This window comes from Molothrus ater, chromosome 11 (genome assembly GCF_012460135.2).
Source record: "Molothrus ater isolate BHLD 08-10-18 breed brown headed cowbird chromosome 11, BPBGC_Mater_1.1, whole genome shotgun sequence".
Classification (NCBI taxonomy): Eukaryota; Metazoa; Chordata; class Aves; order Passeriformes; family Icteridae; genus Molothrus; species Molothrus ater.
The window spans coordinates 3,700,276-3,722,317 of record NC_050488.2 but is presented as its reverse complement, the minus strand read 5'-3'; the positions used below and the strand labels follow the sequence as shown (position 1 = coordinate 3,722,317).

The 22,042-nt window shown below is 41.3% G+C and overlaps 1 protein-coding gene across 3 annotated transcripts in view; it reads left to right on the top strand.

Moving 5' to 3' along the window:
• IARS1 (isoleucyl-tRNA synthetase 1) overlaps positions 1–22,042 on the top strand; it is a 93,911-nt gene that overhangs the window by 40,061 nt on the left and 31,808 nt on the right. For all 3 annotated transcript variants that reach the window (XM_054516041.1, XM_036390959.2, XM_036390960.2), the window contains exons 15-20: positions 5,535–5,661; positions 10,327–10,400; positions 11,587–11,781; positions 16,230–16,316; positions 17,040–17,123; positions 20,461–20,608. In XM_054516041.1, the coding sequence (XP_054372016.1) occupies positions 5,535–5,661; positions 10,327–10,400; positions 11,587–11,781; positions 16,230–16,316; positions 17,040–17,123; positions 20,461–20,608 (715 nt within the window). The remainder of the gene's footprint in view (positions 1–5,534; positions 5,662–10,326; positions 10,401–11,586; positions 11,782–16,229; positions 16,317–17,039; positions 17,124–20,460; positions 20,609–22,042) is intronic.

Here is a 22,042-nt window from a genome sequence, read left to right as displayed (position 1 = left end):
TAAATCTGGGACATGAGCAGCGTGTTGAATGCCTGCCCCTGTCACAGGAATGGAAATGTATTGATATATGTGCATGGAGATGGATCCTGAGTGCTGCTGCCCTACAAAATCCTTTGTGGCAGCAAATGTTAGCGTATTGCCAGGGAAGCTCCCTGGCTTGTGGCTGCAGGGGTTGTTGATGAGATAAGGAGCTGGGCACGGTGAGCAGGTGCCTGCCTGGGGCAGGGAGGTGCAGCCGGCGTCCCTGGGCCGTGTGCCAGCCTTGGAGGTCACGGCGCGTCCCGAGCGGTGCCGCTGACGGGGCTGCAGCAGCATTGCAGTCACACCAAACGTGGGGGTTGCCATGGGAACCAGGAGACAAGAGCCAAGAGAAACATGGGGAGATGAAAATGATTGAAAGCACAGCTCAGCTTGCCCCTGTGAGCTGCACCATAAGCAGCAAAGGCAGCGGTGCAGGGTTTGTGGGGTTGCACCATTGCAGCTCTCCCAGGCTGAGGAGCAGAGCTGCTGCAGTGGAAATTCTGCCTGGCACACACTGACCTTTCCTCCCTCCCCCCTCCCCCCATGTTTAATTAGGTCCATGATATAGATTGGTGCTAATTAAAGTGTCAAAAGGCCATGAATAGTTGCTTATTTTATCTCTTTGAATTAAAAACCATTAAAAATCAATTTGAGGGCATGTTGAAGGAGGCTTGTTATTAGAGTAAATTAACATAATGGAATTTAAGCCTTTGTCTTCTAAGGGTTGGTTAATGTTTAAAAAGAAAGCCAAATTCTACACCTAAAATAAACCCCTCAGTTGGTATGTTAGGAATTTAAATAAATCTGTACATATTTAGTTAGATGACATAGAATAACTGCTTCATCACCTTTGGGGTTGCTGATAAAACTCAGCTATCTTCTGCAAGAGTAACTTTCTCTTTTCCAGACTTAAAACTGATTCCTGATTTCAGGTGGCACTTAAAAAGTTAGCAGCTTGCCAAAGGAAGGACAGATCTGGGACCATCCTCTCAGAAGCAAAGCTGTATTAGAGTTCTTAATCTGGTATTAGGTCCCCTAATTCCCACTGCTTAAGGTAGTATTTTGTTTATCAACTTTACAGTCTTAACTCCTTTAATTAGCAATTATCAAGCAAATCTTACCCAATACATAAAGGTGTGTTGGTTTTGTAGAGAATATCATGACAATGAAGAATGAGAAAGGATTAGCCTATCTTTATGTAATTTCTGAAACAGCTTTTCATGTTGAACTGATGATAAAACACGAGGCTTGTGCAGGGGCAGTGTTTTATTTTGGCAGTGCTGTTTGTGTTTACAGCAAGGAGGGATGGTGCTGCTTTGAGGCAGTTCCTACATCCCATGACTGGGGCATGGTGAGGCAGCTCAGAGCACACCTGAGCTCTCAGATGGAATAAGGAGCTCAGTTCAGTACTTGCAGTTGTGTTATGAGCACAAGAAATATGCTTCAAAATATATCTAGAGAAAAGGAGCAGATGTCTTCATCCTTTTAATAAGTTTCCTTCTGGATTATGAGATAATTTAAAATATTTTTTTATTTGCATCCTGTACATTTTTCCTCTGGAGACAAGAGTCAGAAAGCAAATATCTTTATTTAATTGATGCTGTTCCTTGAGTATTTATTGGTGCTGAGAACCCACTGGCTCAGCCTGTGCTAGCTCACTGTCAGCAGACTCACTTCTGCTCTGGGATTGAAGGTGGTCCATGTTTGCTGTTTTCAAACCCATGCCCACATTGCTTGTGTGACTTGGGTGCTGAGTGCTGCATGGACTGAGAAGGCAAAGAAGATGGTTCCTGTTGTAATAAGTTCATAAACGTTGTTAAAAGGCTGGGTTTTGCTTTGCTCTTCATGGGTTTTTTGGCTTGTCAAATGGAATTTTTATTTTAGACACGAAGAAAATGAGTAGCTACCAAGAAAGGATGTGGGAGTTGACTGTGCAGGGGACTTAGCAATGCATGAATTAAGCAAAACCCCACATCTGCTTCAAAAATAGGAACAAACAGTCAAAAATGGACACGGAAATTTGCAGTAAATGAATAATTTTCATTATCTCTAACTTATATGATAGAGTTTTGATGTTGGGAAAGTAAGATAGACATGAGCATTCAAACAGGTTGGAACTGATGTACTTTGATTCAGAATCTTATTAATTTATGATTTGGCAGAACAATATTTATTCCTTTGTGCTGTGGAGTTCAGTTCCCTGAACTTTCCAACTGCTGCAGTGTCTGCATGCTGGAGTTTATTTAGTGCCCTGTCCTGGGTGCCAAGAGGAGAAATTGCAATTGTCCCACACTGTTCCACACCCATGAATCAAGAGCTCCCTGACCTGCTGAGGCAGCAGTCTCCTTAACCTTGCTAAATGTCAGAGAAAGAAGTATGAAATCCTATCTGTGTCATTTTGCAGAGAAATTTGAAGGTCAAACAAATTGTAGGCCAGTTGGGAAATAAAAAAAACCATTTCTCAGAGCTCAGTTTGAGGAGCTGCAGCACCATGGCTTTGGGAGAGATGGGGCTGCTTTGATTGCTCACTTGCAGCCTCATGGAGCTGTTGGGTGCTGGGGTTTGATCCCCTCTGAGGTGTGAAGGTGTCCAGTGCCAGTGCAGGGGTCTGAACAGGCACAGCTGGGCACAGCCAACTGCAAACTCAGGGGGCACCAGCAGGAGCCTTTGTGCTGTCAGCCTGAAGGGGGGTTGTGATGGATGTGGGGTTAAACATGAAAAACGTGTGCAGGGCCATAAGGGAGAGGGCTTCTCATTTATCCTGCAGCTGCTTTGTGTAGATGGAAGAGTAAAAAATGCTCCCTCAACTAATACATGCCTGTGGCAGGATGGTGTCTTTATGAAAATGTAACAGGAGAAATATACCAAGAAAATATCTAAGTGTAGGATGAAAAGAAACTGAAAAACTCCATAAGAACACTAACCTGGAATTGGTTGAAATAAAGATCAGGTGTTGATAACAACATCATTGAGAATACTCTTTTTTTTTTTTTCCAGCCTCATCAAATATTTAAGTAGAAGGTGCCTCTGATTTTATTTTTTTCCCTGTGATATGTAGGTATGTGTTAAGCTGAGCTATCTGGAGCTAAATCTAGTGACAATCAGTAAAAGAAATGGGCTCCAGACTGGAAGGCTGTGCCTGGCATGGCTGTTCCTGCTGCAGATCCCTTTTCCAGCCTGATCCCAGCTGGAGGCTGTGCCTGCCCTTGGCAGCACCCATGGGCAGCATCTCTGCAGAGCCAAACCCAGCTGCTTTCAGTAACACTTCCTTTGAGGGATGGGCTCAGAATGGGTTAGACACAGGCTCTTTTTGTTTGACTTGATGGCTGTGCCACTGTTATCCTGCCTTGTACCTCTGAAGAGCCAGAGATCGTTGCAAATGTGGTTGGTAGGAGATGAAGTGGTTTGTGTTCATGTTCCACTGAAAACTGGCAGCAGGGTCAGACAATTTTACCAGAAGAGGTAAATTATATGCTTTCATAGCTCAGAGAGAGAGATCACACCACATACATTTTTTGTGGTTAATGTCCACTTTGGGGATAAAATTAATTTTTCAGGCATGTTTTGAAGAGGCAGAGTTGAAACTCTTAGCATTTTAATGTCATTGGGGGATTGTCTCAGCCTCTAGCTATGTTAAATGGGACTAATAATTTCAGCTAATCAGTGTCTAACAACTTCTGAAAAATGGAAACTAGTTTAGGAGTGATGTAAAGAGAAGTTTTCCACATTAGTGGAACGTTGGGCAAATGCTAATGAACTTTGTGCAGTTTCCACTTGTGTTTGGAGAGAGGGTCTCCTAAGGTCAGCACAGAGAGTTAATAGTAATGAGTCCCACGCTGAACCAAATTGGGAAAGCCTGTATACATTCTACATTTCAAAGCAGGGCTGCACATGTCATGTGAAACATGAGTCACTGAGTTTGTTTAAAATTTTTTTACATTAGATTTTTGTTCAAGAAGTGTTACAGGAGACAACTCTGCAACTGAAAGTAACTCCAGAAATAGCAGGGAAGCTGTGGAACCTCAGACTGATATTTAGTGAGGCTTTTAAGGGTACTTTTTATCCACTTGAGACAACACTGGCATCAAGAAGCCTTTAGATCTCCACATGGCTTCATGATGGGTAAAACTTTTAAAAGCCAGTGGCTTTTATTTTCATCAGTAGTTTGGTTTTTACTTTTTTGTTCACATTTATTTCATAAATCTCCTGCTACTGGGCCAAATCCTACCTCAATGTGTCATATGAATCCATTCTTTTAATTTGTCCTCTAAAGGAGCCTTTCATCTTTGTTACTCTTGGGACTGATCTGTGATTAAAAATCTTCTTTAAAAAGAAATACTTGACCAAGAGGACCAAGAGCTTCAGAAAGAAAAGGTGGAAGAGACCCTGTGTGCTTTGTAGCTTGGCTGCTCCCCCTTTGGAAACTGTGGCTCTCCTAATCCAGCTCAGACTTTGGGAAGGGCCTTTCTAGTTAGACTAGAAAAACAAACCCAGCAAAACCTGCCATGGGTTGCTAAAAGCTCAGTTCCAGAGCTGGTTTATTGTTGTGAGCTGCTCATTCACAGCTTCTGTGTGTCTGACGCTGTCTTGAGGTTGCTCTTTCTGTGAGTTTTATTTGATTTTGGTCTTTTGAAATGCACCTTTAGGCATGAGGGGAGCATATTATTGACTGTGAAATCCATTGCTTTCCTTCATCTGCATATAATCATTGGGTAACTAGTTAATTGTTTATTTACACTGTGGGAGAAAATTGTTCTAATGGTTCTAATCAAAGCACCAGGCCACTTAGCACAACCAGGAACCTCGCAGGGCATCGGGTTCTGGCCTTAACCTTTGAGCTCCAAGACACTTTCATACAATGAAAATTTGTCTTTACCATCCCTCAGTGCCCATTAGTGCTCAAAAATGAGGTTTTAGCAAGCATTGATAGGGTTCTGTGCTTGGGGGGCGTGTTTTGTTTCTTAATTGGGTAATTCAAAGTGAGATGATAAATAGCTTGGAAAGGATTTCTTGTATGATCTATCATCCTGATTAATGTGCATGTACCTGGATGCCCACACATAATCCAAGGTGCCTTTTGATGCTATTGCTCCAGGCTTTTTATTCATGGGAATTTCATTCAACCTCAAAATCTTTTTCTATATGTAATTTAAGCAGCAGTGTTGTGATCACCCTTGGCCATAACCCTCCAGTGTTGGACTGTCCTGAGGACTTTGGCTGTTTTTTCATCCCTAATGAATCTATTTTATGTTGCACATGTTTTCCTGAGTTCCCTTATGGTAAAATGAACCTGGTGTTTGTCACTTCTGCAGCTCACCCGAGATCAGAAGAAGGCAGTGTTGTGTTTTTTGGCAGCACCTCCACAGGCCTTGCAGCAGCCAGAGCTGTAACATGAACGTGCTCCAAGTCAGTCAAGGCTGAAATGAACTTCTTGGTGGATAAAACCAATCCTTACCAGCTTTCTTTGAAGTGGCACCTAGTGGTACATGAATACTGTTGTTTTTTTGGCCCAGGGTTCCAGATTTTGTGCGGGAGAAGCGCTTTGGGAACTGGCTGAAGGACGCTCGCGACTGGGCCATCTCCCGGAACCGCTACTGGGGCACCCCCATCCCCCTGTGGGTCAGCGAGGATTTGGAAGAGGTGAGTGAGGAGCATGAAAGCTTCCAGCTGGCAAAAACCCTGCCTGTACTTGTTGTTTGCTTCTTTTGGTGTCTCTTTGGCTGCTGCAGCCTGAAGTCCCATTTACATGTTTGAACAGCGTATCTGTATAACCCATCTGTGTGTGTGTAATAGGTGATAGGTCTGTGCATATTTATGGGTGCATTTGTGTGCCTGTACAGGTATTCTTTGCTTTTGCTTGAGAACTGCAAGCAATTTTTCTTGGTTTTTACATTAAAATTAATCTTGTCTTTCCCAGAAGAATTTGCAGTGATGGCAAATCTAAAGGAAATAATAAATGCAGTGAGAAAATGGCAAGGAGGAGATTTTTTTTTTTGTAACTCCTTTAAGTCTGCTTTTGATATTCTGGTGGTTGGTTAGTTCAAGCCAAATGAGTTGCAAAAGGCATGAAGGCAAGTCCACCACAGCAGAACAGCAAAGATACATATTTGTAGTGCCACAAATGTGAATGTAGCAGACTGTAAAAATATGAATCTAGTGGAATGATGAAAATGTATAATGGTGGTGCTAGAAATGAGCTTTGGCAAGCTGTAAGGTACCCTGCATTGGTAGGAGAATGCAGAGGGCACAATTTTGATGGTTTTAGAACTCTTTCTGAAGGTAGAGTGGGTTTGGGGTTTTTTTTGTGTGGTTTATGGAGTTTTTTTGCATTGTATTAGTTCCATTAGACACACAGGAAGAGCCTCCCTCATGTTAGAAGTAGAAAATGGTAATCAGTGTCAGGGTGTGCAGGGAAGGTAAATACTGATGGCAGCAACCCAAGCCTTTATTTTTCTCTCTCTTGATTTGAAAAAGTTTTACTCTTCATTTTAGACCTGAAAGACCTCGAGTAGGAAAACATCTGTTAGAGAAGTATTTTATGATCTTCAACTTGCCATTGCTTAGATGTGCACCATAAAGCATTTTTTATTTCCTCTTCACTGGGAATCTTGGTAGGCAGGGAGATACTCCTGCAATTAGGATTTAAGTATCTAAGAAAGCCTTGGCATTTGGATTCTGCTTGTGCTGTGAGTGTGTTTGTAAATGACTGACAAACCCAGTGCTTCTGTCTCTCATATAACAGTTCAAGTTTAGTTTGAGCACTGACAATTTATACACACTTTTTTTCACATTCATCCAGCATTGCTCAGTCCCTTGTTTGATATAACAATTTCTTTTAGGTAATAAAAAGGCTTTCAGTGTTGTGGCTGAGTGTTTCATTCTACAGCTGAAAAAGATTGTGTAAAGGTTTCATTACTTCCACTCCTTGCCTCTAATAATATTTCATTTTCTGTCCAGTCTCCCCATATCCGTATTCCTGTGTGTACTGATTTTTTTGCTCTTCTAGGTTTGATTTGTTAGTTTTTAATAACAAAATGATGTCTAACTTGGAAGATTGACCTTTCCTTTGAAACGAGCTGCAAATATTCCTCAGGGCTCAGTGTTCTGAATAATGATGGAAATACCAACAGATCTATTATTTCTATCCATAGATGTTACACATTTCTGTTTGTCCAGAGTCTGAATATTGTGCTTTAATAGCTGACTACAGCTTCTGAACTGAGCTAAATTTCAAGTTAAGGTTTTTTTTTTTTTTTTTAAATTCTCTCTTTTTGTGTGTGTGAGATATGGCTTGAAAAACAAATAGGGCTGGAACTGATGTGGAACTTAAAGCCTAGGTGACATCTGCTCTCTCAGTAATGCTATTCCCTCAGAATTCCCTGACTCCAGTGTTACTGCAGCCTGGTGTGGGATTGCACAGCAGCCTCTTCATGTCTGGCTCTCAGAAGAACACTTTGTTGCATGCAATTATGCTTTGCATATTAAATCCTGGAGAAGTAATAACAATTCCTTATTTAATATACAGTAAGGTGAATTAATTGGTATTAAAGTGAATTTTATTACAGATCAATAACTGGTTTTGCACAGTTTTATTTTAGTTTTCTTTTAGTATAATTATCAGGTAGAGACACATAATGGAAGTTAAATTCTGAAGCTTGTGTTTATTGTCACATTTTTGCAGACAGTTTATCATTTTAAGCTTTCAAATTCCAATGATTTCCTCAGTGGAAGAGCACATCTCCTTTGGATTAGATAATAAAATTTTTTAATATAACACCCAAGTTGATAAAGCAGATATGGGCTCATTTTATGGGACTTGCATACAAATTATAGTGTTCAGTATTCAGTGATGTGGAGGTTCTCTGATTATTTCCTGGCTTGTCACCCATGGTAACCCTGCCCCAGGCTGGGTGCCCTCAGTCTGGTCCAGCACATGGAGAGGCTCTGCCTCTGCTCTCCTGAGGGTGAGGGAACCTCTCCAGGGGCATTTCTGGGCCACTGCTGGCTCACTGTAGCAGTCGTTTCTTCTCCTGTTGAATATTCATGAGGTGCTTTCTGGAGATCCCAGACGTCTCTCTGACACACTGGGTGTCCTTCTTCATTCTGTGGGCACTGCTTCCTCCTCAGCTGTGGTCCTGGGCAGAGCTGAAGTGGCAAATCCACAAAACCAAGCATTTTTATCTAGCAGGGACTGCAGGGCTGTGCCACAGGAAGGTTGAGATCCATGACTGCTGCTGGTGGTTTTGTGCTCCTGTGGACATGGATAACCCTGGATCTGATGTTCATTTTGTTGGCAGGGGTTAACCTTGACCTGTGGGTTCACGTTAGGTCCCCTCTGCTGCAGCCTGAGCTGCTGTTGGATGGTGGTGGAGCTGCTTTTGTAGCTGATGTGAACCATAGAATGGAGGAGGAGCAAATGCCTGGTGGGCAGAGCAGAGGGCCCAGGCTGTTGGGGCAGCCATGGCCCCTGAAGGGATGGATCCAGAGCAGGATCCATCTAATTGAGGAATTTAATTGGGGAGCATCAGCCTGTGTGTGCTCCTTGCAGAAACGAGGGGGTGGGCCTAATGAGGGATGGAGCTTGATTAGCATCTGTTTGCTGCCTTTTCCTCTTGCCTTTCAGTGTCTAATGAGCTCCCCTTGGGACACAGGAGCTCGTTCCTTCTGCCTTGGACAGAGGCAGTCTTACTCAGGGGGGAGATCTGTGTTACTCTGGGGGTTGATGGATTTTCATTTCTTCCATGAGTGATTTCTGGGTGCAGTTCTGCATCAATATTCAGAATTTTGCTTTAGCATTGAAGTACTTGTTCAGAAAGCACCAAATAATGAGCAGCTTTTCTCCCAGAAATACTTAGTGTGAAAGTATTTTCAAATGCAAAGGTTACTGAAGGTGAGGGTGTATCCAAGGGCATTTTTTTACCCATTTCTCTATTAATACCTTTTCTTCCTCCAGCAGTGCTGAACTAAGCACCTGCTGCTGCTCACTTGAGCCCCTGTGTTTACTTATGGGGCCACATGAATGAAGAACAGATCTCAGTTAAAAATAGTTTGTTGTTGAAGATGTATTTTAACCTGGAATCAGTCCCCTGGTGGAGTTTGTGTGCATTCTGCAGCCTCTTGTACCTGGCTAGTGGAATCATTGTCCTGCCTCATTTCCTACAGAAAAAAAAGACAGATAAGCAATGAAAACATCACATTTTCAAAGTACTTTAACATTAGCAAATGGTGATTAGTAATGCAGATCAGCACTTGAATCAGACTGGGAAAATCATGTCTTAAAACCCAAATCAGACTGAGTTTCTGTCTTTTCTGTAATTCATGACAATTTTTTTGGAATGAAATACACCAAAACCTTTCAGTTAGTCACAGTTTCCATGTGTATACATATGCATATGTTTAAGACTAGCTAAAGGAATTGAGCAGTGCTCTGATTTTTTGTATCTTAAGAGCAACTTCCAGAATTATTTCATGTGAAAAGCGTCTGGCCTATTTACAGCTTCTTTATGGTGCTACATTTAACTCCTTCCCTGTCAGATCTGTCAGACCCTGGGGTTTTTCTGTTGCAATTCTAAATGGGAAGGATGGCATGTGGGACAGCATCTCCAGAATCCAGGCCTGTACTGCAGCTTGTGGCTCATGAGTGCTGCCAGATGAGAGAGGCCACAGGGTCTGGGAGGGCTCCATTTCAGTAAGACCTGAAGTAAAACCTTTGCTTTTCTGCTTTCTCATACAGTTTTTCAGAATCATTGTTTGATGATGTCAGTTCAAGTCTGGTGTGGAAATCAGCATTCTCCTGAATAGCATGTTGGTGCACAGGAAAAGTCTTTCTTAGCAACTCCTTTGGTAGCTGTGATGCTTTCTTCACTTTAAATAAAAAGCCTTTAACATGTACAGTTTTGTCTACCTGGGATGGAACCCTTATGGATAATGGGCTGCTTACTTTAGGGGAGGAACTTGGGATCTGAAACTCCTGTTTGTGTAAAAATCAGTCATGGAATTTTCAGAGGATTTTGGTTGTCTCTGGTTTGGAGAATCCCCCCCCCCCCCCATCCCACATTTTTTGATAACCTGCCAAGATGCTGCTGCTTCCAAGTCTCCAGTTCCTGCAACATGAATTGTATTAAATCAGGCCAGTGGTCTTTAACATCATTTGAGGAAGGAGACCCTTGTACAACATTTTTATGGGTTTTTTTCAGCTCTATTAACTACTACAAGAGATACTGCAAGTCTCCTGTCTGATATTAAAAAAAAAAAAAAGTTGCTGTGTACAAATAACTGGCTAAATTTCTGTAATTTCTCCTACAGGTGGTTTGTGTTGGTTCAATGGCAGAACTGGAGGAGCTGTCTGGAGTGAAAGTGACGGATCTGCATCGAGAAAGGTGGGTCACAGACACTCTTCACTGGGTGTGAGAAATAGATAAGCAGACATAAAAAAAACTTGGTTTTTTTTTTTGCCCAAACCCTGGGAAAGAGACTTAGGGAATAGAAAAGTTGTAAAAGGATTTGTGATTAACACATATAAATGTCAGGTTCTCTTTTTCTGTTGAAAAACACTTGTTGAACACTGTTAATACAAAAAATTACAGAGACTGTCAAAGGAAACACTTTGTCTGATGGTAACAATACAGGGGGGAAAGGGAACTATGGGGAGAACAGAGGACATCTAAACTACAACAACATAATTATACATCATTAAAGCTTTTCTTAATATTCACACAATAGTTGTCTTTTAATTGTGATTGTGAGAGCCAATCATCTCATTATCTATCTTTAACACTAAATATGCATGAAATTAAACTCTGGTGAAATGAGACACCAAATGCACTTTGCTGGGTTCGGGGAAATCAAGTCAAGTTGGGACATCATTGTGCATTTTATTCTTCAGAGGATTTGTTCATGTGACCAAGAGCTGTTTTCCTTTACTGATTCACTTTAAATTAAATGTTAGATCACTTCTGTTCAATAGACATAGGAAAGAATATGTCTGAGGGAGAATATTATTTAATTCAGATCTTCTTTCTTACTTCAAGACTTCTGGTAGTGTTGAATTTGCAGGCAACCCCGACATGGGAAGAGATGAGAATCTTGACTCCATGTTTCAGAAGACTGATTTATTATTTTATGATATATTAAAAGAAAATGATATCATAAAACTATACTAAAGAATAGAAGAAAGGATTTCATCAGAAGGCTAGCAAGGAATGGAAAGGGATGATAATGATCTTGTGCTGACCAGAGAGTCTGAGCCAGCTGGGCTGTGATTGGCCATTAATTAAAAACAGCCACATGAGACCAATCAAAGATGCACCTGTTGCATTCCACAGCAGCAGGTAATCATTGGTTATATTTCATTTCTGAGGCCTCTCAGCTTCTCAGGAGAAAAAATCTTAACGAAAGGATTTTTCATAAAATATGTCCGTGACCTGGCAGCAATAGCAACCCAGAGATACACAGCACACCTGAAGCAAAGACGCTCGAGTCCCTCTGTTGTGTTTCTGTGAAGGTTGAATCAACCTTTGGGATTTGCAGGCGGGTGTTTCAAGGCGGGTGTTTGTTCGTTCGCAGCATTGACGGGCTGCTCATCCCGTCGCGCCGCGGGAAGGGCGCGCTGCGCCGCGTGCCCGAGGTGTTCGACTGCTGGTTCGAGAGCGGCAGCATGCCCTACGCGCAGGTGCACTACCCCTTCGAGAGCAGGAGGGAGCTCGAGGACGCCTTCCCCGCCGACTTCATCGCCGAGGGCATCGACCAGACCCGAGGATGGTAACTCCTGCCGTTTATTAGTCTGGGTGGCTCGGCACTCTCGCTGCTCACAGTGACTCTGAGATGCGTTAGAAAGTCTCTTTTCCAGCCTGGCGGTCAAAGGAGGAGTCAGAGCTCTTCATTTCTCGGTCTCAAGGTTGTTTATTGTTTCTTATCTATAAAATTCTTTCTCCTGCCCTGCCGAGGTCCATTCAGCAGGACAGACAGAGACACTCTGCCTGCCCCTGGGGTGGTGTTATCTTTTTATACTAAAAACTACATGTACAATATTTACAATTACTTCCCAATACCTGTCACCTATGCTAGACAGTGAGCTTCTACTCTAAACCAGTCCTAAAGTGCCACCATCACAGCAGAAGATGGAGGCCAAGAAGGAGAAAGGCTGGACATGCCCAGATTCCTCCATCTCTCCCCCTGAACCCCATTCTAAAAACCCCAAACCAACCCTATTCAATGATAGTGAATTTTTCACCCCATGATAAATTCACTGTCATTCTACTTAAACTGTCATGGCTTTAGTACTTCCACATCTTTGGGTAGTGCTGTACAAATAACTTGACTGTTTCTGTACAGGTAAGTGTATAAATAATTTTTAAACTAAAACACAAGGTGGTCTAAAGCTTGGTGATGAAAAAATTGTTGTAGAAATAGAATATTAGCAAGAAAACTTCCCAGCTTTTGTGGAAGACATCATTAGGTAATAGGGCACATCTTTGGCCTGGTAAGGAAAAATCTCAGCAGCTGAATGATCACAGAACTTGAGTTATCTGCTAGAGACAGAGCTGCAGTTGAATCAGTTGAAATGGAAGTCAATGTCTTGATGATTTCAAGCCAGTGTATGGCCTGATAACTTTTACCCTAAGATTAAGTTTGAATTTTGGGTTTATATGAGTGCAGAAAAAAATTAAATCAAACCTTATGTTGTTAAGATTATATAGTTTACAAAAAAGTCAAAGTTTTTAGCTGTAAACTACATCTGCTTCTTTCACTCTGGATAAATCCTTTTCAATCATCCATGAAGAATTTGGTCTGATTTTCTGTGGTTAATGTTCTCATACATACTTGTATGCCTACATAGAGCTTTAGTTCTAGCATTGCAAAGTGTTTAGCCCATGTCTGAAGTTTGAGGTTGACTGTGAAAATTGACAGATGAAGATGAATTTTTGTGTTTTCTGGATTAGTGAGTTTGACTGTGTCCAAGCAGAACTTTTCCATCCAGTAACTTGAGGTATTAGAGCTAAATAAATTCCTCTGCAATACAGTTGGCACTTCCCTTTCCCCACTCCTTTACCCCCCAACAAACCAAGCAACCAAAGCAGGCAGGATGGCAAATATAACTAAATTTCATGATTCTAGTGAAATGTCTTCATTTTTCAACCCCTTAATTGTGATTGCAAAAATTTATCTAATATCTCAATATACAATCAAATACTGTTGGGTAGTAAAAGGAGAATAAAAAACTTCATTTCCCCTCTTTATTCTTTTTATCTGGAAAAAAATAGAAAACAGTTTTTTAATAGAGGAACTCAGGATGAAGACATTTGGTGTGAGCCCTCAGACTTGTGTGCCATAGTCAGGGTGCAAGAGGAGGCTTTCCCTTTTCAATCTGGGGCAGATTGCTTTTTGTTCTTAACATCAGTGTAAGAGTTCCTGGGACTCTGACCCAGAGCCAGGTGTGTTTCACCTGTTGGTGGTGGGAAATCAAAACACCCTCCTCAATTCCTGCTGCTCCCACCTCTCCCAGGTTTTTAATGGGCTGGGGCTTTGCTACCAGCAAGTGTTGGGTGATTTGTAGTAGAGCACTTCTGATTTGTGAGAGACAGGAGGAATTGAGATGTGAGGTCAAAGAGAACAAGGAGCAGGGGTGAGTTCTGAAGTGCTGGGAGCACAGGCTGTGATTTGTATTTGGCACATCCTGTTAGAAGTGTGAAGATGGAGAATGGAGATTGGTTTTGTGTCAGGTCAGAGACTGCAGCTGCTGTGAAGTGAGGACTGGGAGGTGGGGAAAGGCTCAGGAGGAGCAGGTCTGGTGGCTTCTGGTTCACTCCACAGAAGAGGAGAAAAAATCAAGGGAGACAAGGGGAAAATTAATGTGAAGAAGGTGATTGTCCAGGAAAGTGATATTTTTGATGACTTTCTGCCTGGATAGAGAACCAGCTGAATTATATTTGTTAAAGCCAGAGGACAAAATCTTAGAGTGGTTGGGTTGCAAGACTGGCAGTCCAGGCAAAGTGGTAGGAAAGGCTCTGCCTCTGAACAGGGAAATGTAGCAAGATTTATGGTTGTGGTCAGAATGTGGTGGCCCACAGGGAATTCAAAGCTGCACGGTTTGGCATGAACCACAGGATCATGAATTTACCCACAGATGTTCAAGAAAAAAAAGGAGAAAAGATTCCCCTCCCTGTTTTCTCCTCAGTAGAAAGTAGAGCAAAGCAGTGAATTTCTGTTATGGCTTTTTTACTGTTGGTTGACTGACAGGTATTTATCTGCAAGGACATACCTAGGAACAGTCTGAGATATGGTGAATGGAAAGTGAAACAGCAGAGACATTGAGGAAGTTTTCAAGAAACAAGTGTGTCTGTGTACAACAGATTTCAAAAATAAGGTGCTGAAAGACACTACTTTAAAATATTCAGAGTGAATGAGGTGAATTTTAAAAGCACAACCTGAGGAAGAATCAGAAGAGTTCCATCAGAGTATGTGGATCACAGGTTTTCAGAGACAGTCTTGTAGCTGTCATCAGCTAAGGCATCTCATGCTGAGGCTCTTTGGGTTTGACAATTTGAACAAAAAATTTGTGATGTATCCTTGGATGCATTTTTTCAGTGCCCACAGTCTGCCTGTACAACTTTCCTAATACAGGGAATTAGGAATTCCTAAAGAACATTGAAATCTCTCCTAGTTGGTTCTGCTTTGTGCTTTTTACCTGCAATTTCAAGTGCTCTAATAGGAGAATTTGTGACCAGTTTACAGAAAGTGCTGGGAGTTTGTCAATGAGGAACTTTTTAGTAAGTGCAGAGGAAAAAACTGCTGTGTTTGTAATGAACTTTCAGCTCTGTAGGCTTGAGGTGTCAGTCACCTGAGTAAGTAGTCAGATATTTGTGTTTTGGGGGTTTTCTTAAGAAAGTTAAAAAAATCAATACAGGGATTTTGAATGCCCATGTTTGTGTGCAGGTGGAGGAGTATTGGTTAAAATTCATGAAATTAAACTGCAGTTTAATAAAGAGAATTTGTATCCTACAGTGTGAGTTGAGGTGATTTTGAGAGTTAGGGGCCTGGATGAGATAAACATCAGAGTTGTCATGGAAGTCACTTAATAAATGCACACAGCAACCTCTGCAGAGGACCCTCAAGTGTCAGAATAATGCTTTTGCAATTATAGGCTGCTTTTGATAAAAACAACTTTGGAACATACAGATGGATTTTTTTCCCCCCTATGAAGTGTTTCTTCCCTAAATCTTCATGCAAATACATAGTTCTGAGACATAACCTCCTGTGCCTTATTATAGCTTTTTTATAATCACCTTCTCTTTGAAGGTTGCTAAGCAGTTGTCAGTGTGATGCCTGTTTTGAACTAGGAAAGCTGTGGCCCACCCTCCAGTTACTTTCTTTAAAGTAATTACCAACAGTGCAGTTCCAGCAGCTCACACAGCCCTCCTTTGGTGAAGGCTCTGGCTCCTGAGTGTGAAATTATCACATCATCCTGCACTTCCACTTAATTTCCCAGATATAATCATATATCAGCCTGTGAACAATAGGTGCCTGTGCTTGCTCCAGCACTGATTTCCAGAGTGTCCAAGTTTATAGAGTGATTGTAAACACATCAAATAGAATGGGGAGGAGCCACTGCTGCCCTTTGTTGGGGGAACATTCTCTTATTTCCTAGTGATGGCTGATTAAAGCAGGCAACCACAACCTCCTTCCAGTCAAACCTTTGGCAGCATTGGAAGGAGGCTTCTCCCATTTTCAGTGACTTGTTTTTGTACTTTTATACTATGTTCCATTGTCTGTCAGGCTGAAGAACACACAATTAACACACAAACAAAAGTGTGCTAGTCCTGAGTACTCTGTTTGATCCTGACTGATCACAGATTTGCAGTGAGCAAATAGGAAACATGTTCAGGGGCAGAATTCCCTTTTTTCTGCTAAAGAGGGAAAATGCTGCAGTTTTCTTCCTCCTGATCTTCCTAATGCTTCCTATTAGAATTTTTCTGCCTTCCTGGACTATTAGATCCCAGCTGAGCAAAGAGCATGATATGCTTCAAATAGGAAGATCTACCTTCCATAAGCTCCTTTTCTGACTCTTTGCCACATAAATGTTCCCCAGACTTAAAATTTACCTTTGCCAGAGGAAAGCAGCATAATGAAGCATTTATTTTGTAATGAAGACATGCAGGCTTTAGCTTGGTGTATTTATAAAGTCACATTTGTGTTGTCTCTTGTTTCAGGTTCTACACTTTGCTGGTGCTGTCCACTGCTCTTTTTGGGAGGCCTCCTTTCAAGAATGTCATTGTCAACGGCCTTGTCCTTGCCAGGTTGGTGTCAATCAGCTCCTTCCTGAGCAGGTTTTTAGTCAAAGAATGTTTCAGATAAGACCTGCAAATTGTAAATGGAATATGAAATGGACTTTGGAGCTGTTTAGACTTGCCAGGGTGATAGCTGTGCTGCAGGAGATAAGAGGCATCTGAGAGTGAGAGGCTCACACATCCCAGCATCTGCTGCACTGGGCTCTTTCCAGCAGGGCCAGTCCTGCCTGGAGAGAGAAAATGAATAACAAGAATAGGAAAAAAATTGTACCTGTTATGCAGAGTAAAGGGAATGATAAATGTAGTTTTAGATGTAATTTCAAGTTAATTATATTTGTTTCCCTTTATTTTCCAATGAAAATTAAAAAAAAAAATCAGTGGGCTGGAGGGATTGATTCAAAACAAGTGCATCTTTCCTCAGCTTGGGTAGGAAGGGCATATTTCCTGCTTAGATTTGTAACTTGAGAGCCTCTTGGGTTGGGTTTTGGTTTTTTCAGTTGTTTTTGTAGGTTCAACAGTCCTACAGAAAGGATGTGCTAATACATATATATATATACATATATATATATATATATATATATATATATAAAATTATGTCTCTGGCACCAGGAACATACTAGGCCAGAAAACTGAGCTGGATTTGAAGGGCCTTTTTTATTTATCCATTAAAATAAGTGTTAAAAGTGTGGCAAGAGTTCTGAGAATTGATGCCTACATTGTGATATTTTCTAGTGATGGCCAGAAAATGAGCAAAAGGAAGAAGAACTACCCTGATCCAATGCACATTGTGAACAGTTATGGAGCTGATGCACTCAGGTGGGGTTTCTCTGCTGGATGTTCTGTGGGATGTGTTAGCTCCCTGCTCATGGCAGATCCACACCAAGAGGCTGCTTGGGGGCTTTGACAATTAGCAGAAGGAACAAAGTTAATTTTAGAAGCTTCTAGACCACTGTGACAGAAGTAGCTGCAAGAGTGGATGACTCCAAAGAAGTGGCAATGGATGCAGTGCATGTTTCCCTCCCTAAAGCCCAAAGGATCTGCTTCTTCCAGCACTGATAATCTGAGCTGAGCCACTGAAAATGGGAATAAAATATTTGATAACAGCACTACAAGGTCACTGTTAAATCATTGGCTTAGAGGAGGGTCTTTGCATAATGCACAAAACATTTGTTTCCTGTTTGCATTATACATTTTCTAAAAAGTGCTTTGTGTTTGTGGATGTAAGTACATCATTTGCACCTAATAGCAGTGGCACCACAAGAGCAGAAGTGGAGCAGCCTAATGTGTGTAGATAAATTGTCCTGGTCAAACAGAGTTTAAACACAGTTCAAGTGGTTCATTAAAATTACAGGAGCACATGAAGTAATTACACACTCACTTGGTGCACTGACTGCATGCATCAGGTGGTACCTTGAGGTAAAGGGACATAAAAGACATTTTAATAACTGCAGGAATGCACTGCTTGGGCATTTCTCTAGAGCCCTGTAATTCTTGTGTATATAAGAAACCCTTCAGCTCTCACACATTGTGTTTTACAGCTACACACAGAACTGATGGGCTGAATGGAAGCTGAGTGTTTGTTTGGGAAAGATGGTTGTTGCTTCTAGCTAATTTAACAGAATCAATGTGAGGTTCTAATTGTTTCAAGCTTTAGCATGTTTACAATGGAGAGTTGGGTGGAATTCTTAAATTTAGTCAAGGTTGCTCTTTACAAATCAACAAGGTGTGGTAGCAGGGTAGCACTGAGCTGGTAGCTGCAATAATAAGAGTGAAAAGGGTTGGAGTTACTCATACTGGAGATTTTTAAATCACAGGTGATGTTTCTGTTAAAAAAAAAAAAACCTTGCCTTTTTTATAAACAAACCAAAAAAATCTCAAACACCAGAAGTTACACTTCCATTATTCATGGGGTTTTTTTTTTTTAATTTCTAAGAAGCTAATTCATTTTTCTGCCAGTGTACTCATTCTTTAATGTCACATTTATTTATACCTACACCCACACAGAGAGTAAAAAAGCATTGCAGCCTGGGCTCATTTCTGGAAGGAGCTCTGCAATTCAGTTCTCTGCCTTTTCTGAGGTGCTTGATGTTCTCTGTTTATAGCAAAAGCTACAACTGAGGTTTTTTCCTTGGCACTGTTTCCCTGCAGAGTTACTTTAGCTTTTGCAGTACACAAATATATATGTATATTCTAACTCCAGCTTTGAAGTATTCTCAGCAGTAGCTTGATAAATAGATCAGTGGAAAATATAGATATAAGTTGGTGAAATGAATATGGAATTGAGCAGAAAGGGCAAACAGCAGAAATAACAGCACAGTAAATTTAACAACCCGATTTGAGGCTTCATGAAATTTGAATCCTGAGTGAAATTTGTTAGAAGGGCCAAACCAGTTACATTTCAATATTGCTGAGACCTGGGCTGGTGACCTGTCCAAGCTGAGCTATGTCAGAAAGAATTTGCTGGTCCTGGTATTTCCAGCCTTTGCTTTCCTCTCTGCTGGGGTGAGGATTGCACTTAGAAAGGAGCAGTTGCATCCTCCTCTCAACCTGGTGTTGAAATGCAGGAGAAATAATGCAACAAGCTGCTGGTTTGGGGGTTCAAGAGGAGATAATTCATTTTCTTCTCATGCATTGTCTGCAAACTCAGTAACACTGGCTTGATCTGAGGAAGGTTTTATTTTCTGCCCAGTGGGTAACTGAATGGATGTAACTAAACTGATGGAACTCTGCTTTTCTAGTGCGCCTTATTTCTGTGTCCATACAATAAATGCATCTTTGAATTGGAGTAATTGAGGAAATTGCTCTTTTTTTAACATTTACATATTGTATGGCAGGGTAGGGCTGCTTTATTAAAACAAACCCACCCCCCCCCAAAAAAAAAACCAAAACTACAACACTACCAAACTGTGGCACATAAATAATAGTGGTAGAAGGAAGGTGTGGTTTAAGGATAGACCTAAATTCTAGTTTCATTTAAGGACTTAGTAGCTCATTGCCATTAATTGTTCTGTACTTCTGTAAGTTTATAATTTGAATTCAGGTATGAATTCACTTGGGTGATCTTTGGGGTCCATTCCCACCCAAGCCATTCTATGAATCTGTGTTAAATTTTTTTTTTTTTTAATCCAGTACTGAAAAAGCCCATTTCTGTGCTGCATTACTGTCTGTTTATTCTGGTAGCTCTATTTTTATCTATTAGTTTTAATGCAAGAATCCCTCTCTCCTGAAGAATTTATGGTCTGGTATTCTTGAATGTGCTGTGTCAAACCCCATTAAGATTTTAAAGCCTCTTAAAGGAAGTGCCTGTAAAGTTACATTAGTTTAGAATCATGATTTTAAAAGTTTAAAAATGTGAGAAAATGGGTTAATAAATTTGGATTGAAAAATGCCATAATCTTTAAAACGAAAAAATGTTTGGTTTGGTTTTCATATTTGGAAAATTAAATGAAGCGAATCTAAATCAAGTTTGTATTCAAGTTTTTCTGACACCTGAGCAAGGCCTGGTTTCTCTTTGAGTTAACTTGATAGATTCCACTTTATTTCTGAAGACAGAATGTTTATTTGGGGAAGAAGATGGGATTTTTTTTTAACTCAGAGACAGCAAAGAAGCTGAGGGATATTTTTGTCTCTCGTATAAGTAGTTGGTGTCACCTGGATCCTGTGCTTTGGTCCCTCAGAGCTGCCTCTGGATACAATACAATTTGCAGGAGGCACGTCCTTTGTTCCCTTCTGGGGATGTCTTTCTTGAAAATGTTGATTTCTGCTCTTTTCCTTGGATTTGCCTGGTTTGTTTTGCTCCTTAGTTCTGCCAAAGCTTTTCATAATTGACGAGATAACCGAGATTGAATAGAAAGATACTGGGTAATGGTTAATGAATTTAAAATATTACCAAAACAACAGGTACCATCCTACAGATGAACCATACAACCTCTGCTTGTTTTACACTGTAAAACACACATGCACCTGAGTGTGAAAAAGAAAATTTCAGTTCAAATTCTGTGTGCAGCATCTTAGAAAGGAGCGGTTACTAGTAAATGGTTTTATGTTCAATTTGTTACATGCCTACAGTACAGCCATCTTTGGGGTTTTTCCTGTGAAACCCTATCAGTATGTGCAGTTTGAAGCTTTGAATTATTGTGCTCTTATTTTGCAGGTTGTACCTGATCAATTCTCCCGTGGTAAGAGCAGAGAACCTGAGGTTTAAGGAGGAGGGTGTGAGGGATATCCTGAAGGATGTGTTCCTGCCCTGGTACAACGCCTATCGCTTCCTGGTGCAGAACGTGCAGGTCCTGCAGCACAAGGTACAGCTCAGGGCTCAGGGCAGGGCACTCTGCTCCTTCAGGGCTCAGGGGATCTCCATGGCCGGAAAATTCACACTGGGAGGGAGGTCTGGGCTCTGCTCCTTCAGGGCTCAGGGGATCTCCATGGCAGGGAAATTCACACTGGGAGGGAGGTCTGGGCTCTGGAGGTCATCTGATCTTTACTCCTTGGTCTGAGTTAGATCAGGCTGTATATTATACTTGCTCTTAGTCTGTTATTTGCTGTTTGTACCATGCTTTATAAAGTTGTAACCACCTGCATCTTTTTTTTCTTGACCAAGCTTATTAAATAGAAAGGGGGAGAGGAAGATGAGGGACTGCCAAGACATGACAGCTCTCATTTCTCAGATTGGAGTGCTGTTGAGTCCCTTTTATTTCACATCTGTGGGATGCTGCTGCTGCATTCAGACTTGTGAAACTGGAGCTCCAGACCTGGTGTTTGTGGGGTCGGGGCACACTGAGCACTTACCTGCTGCTCCTCACCCCTGGGAACACCAGTTAAAGCCACGTGTGCTTCAGGGGATCCTCCTGAGATGTCCCTGCTGAACCTGGGTGGGTTTTCCTGGTGGTGTTTCCAGAGCAGCTGGAGGCAGCAGTTCCCACTGATCCTACCTTTGTGCTGCTGTTTTTATCTTGCTGTTCCCTGTGTGGTGGGGCCAGCACAGCCCCTGTCCAGCAGGATCTGTGACTTGGGCTGCAAGTTCCTCTGCACTGAGAGCAGTGCTCAGCACCACACACACTGAGCAGAACTGCAAATCAGTCAGCAAAGTCATTTGCAGTAGTGGCTGCTGTGACAGTTTCTTGAGCTACCTCATTTACAGGAACTTTAATTATGAATCTGCATTAAAATGCTTAACTTGGGAATACTCAGTCCTGAATACATTAGCCACAGCAAGGAGATTGTCTTCTGTAACATGACAGTAATTTTTTTTAAAAGTTATATTTAAATGCAACTTAGAAAAAAGATTCAGAAATGGAATGGAAAGAAAGGCAAATCACAAAAGCAATAATGCTTTAGACTTGTAGATTACATTTGAAGTCTGCTAAAAATGCTGAATGAGTGACAGGAGTTTCTACACTTTGAGTGTTAAAGCAAGATTAAAATTTCTTTCTTATAGTAATTTTTCATTAAAATTGAAGATTTGATGTGTATTTTGTACAGTTTCTATTGAAACCAATTTTAATCTTTTAGCTGAAATTAATGACAGCAGGTTTAGTGCAGACTTGTATGGGAGAGTGGGAGCTAAATGAAAAGTCCAAACCTTGCATTTGCAGTAGCAGCCTGGTCACTGTGGAGCTGCCATTTGAATCAATAAAGGCAGCTGAATTCAGAAATCAGTACAGTAAACAGCTGACTTAAACAATTGGATTTATCTGTTTTAGCAAACTCTTTGGGGAAGAAAGTTTGCTAACTCC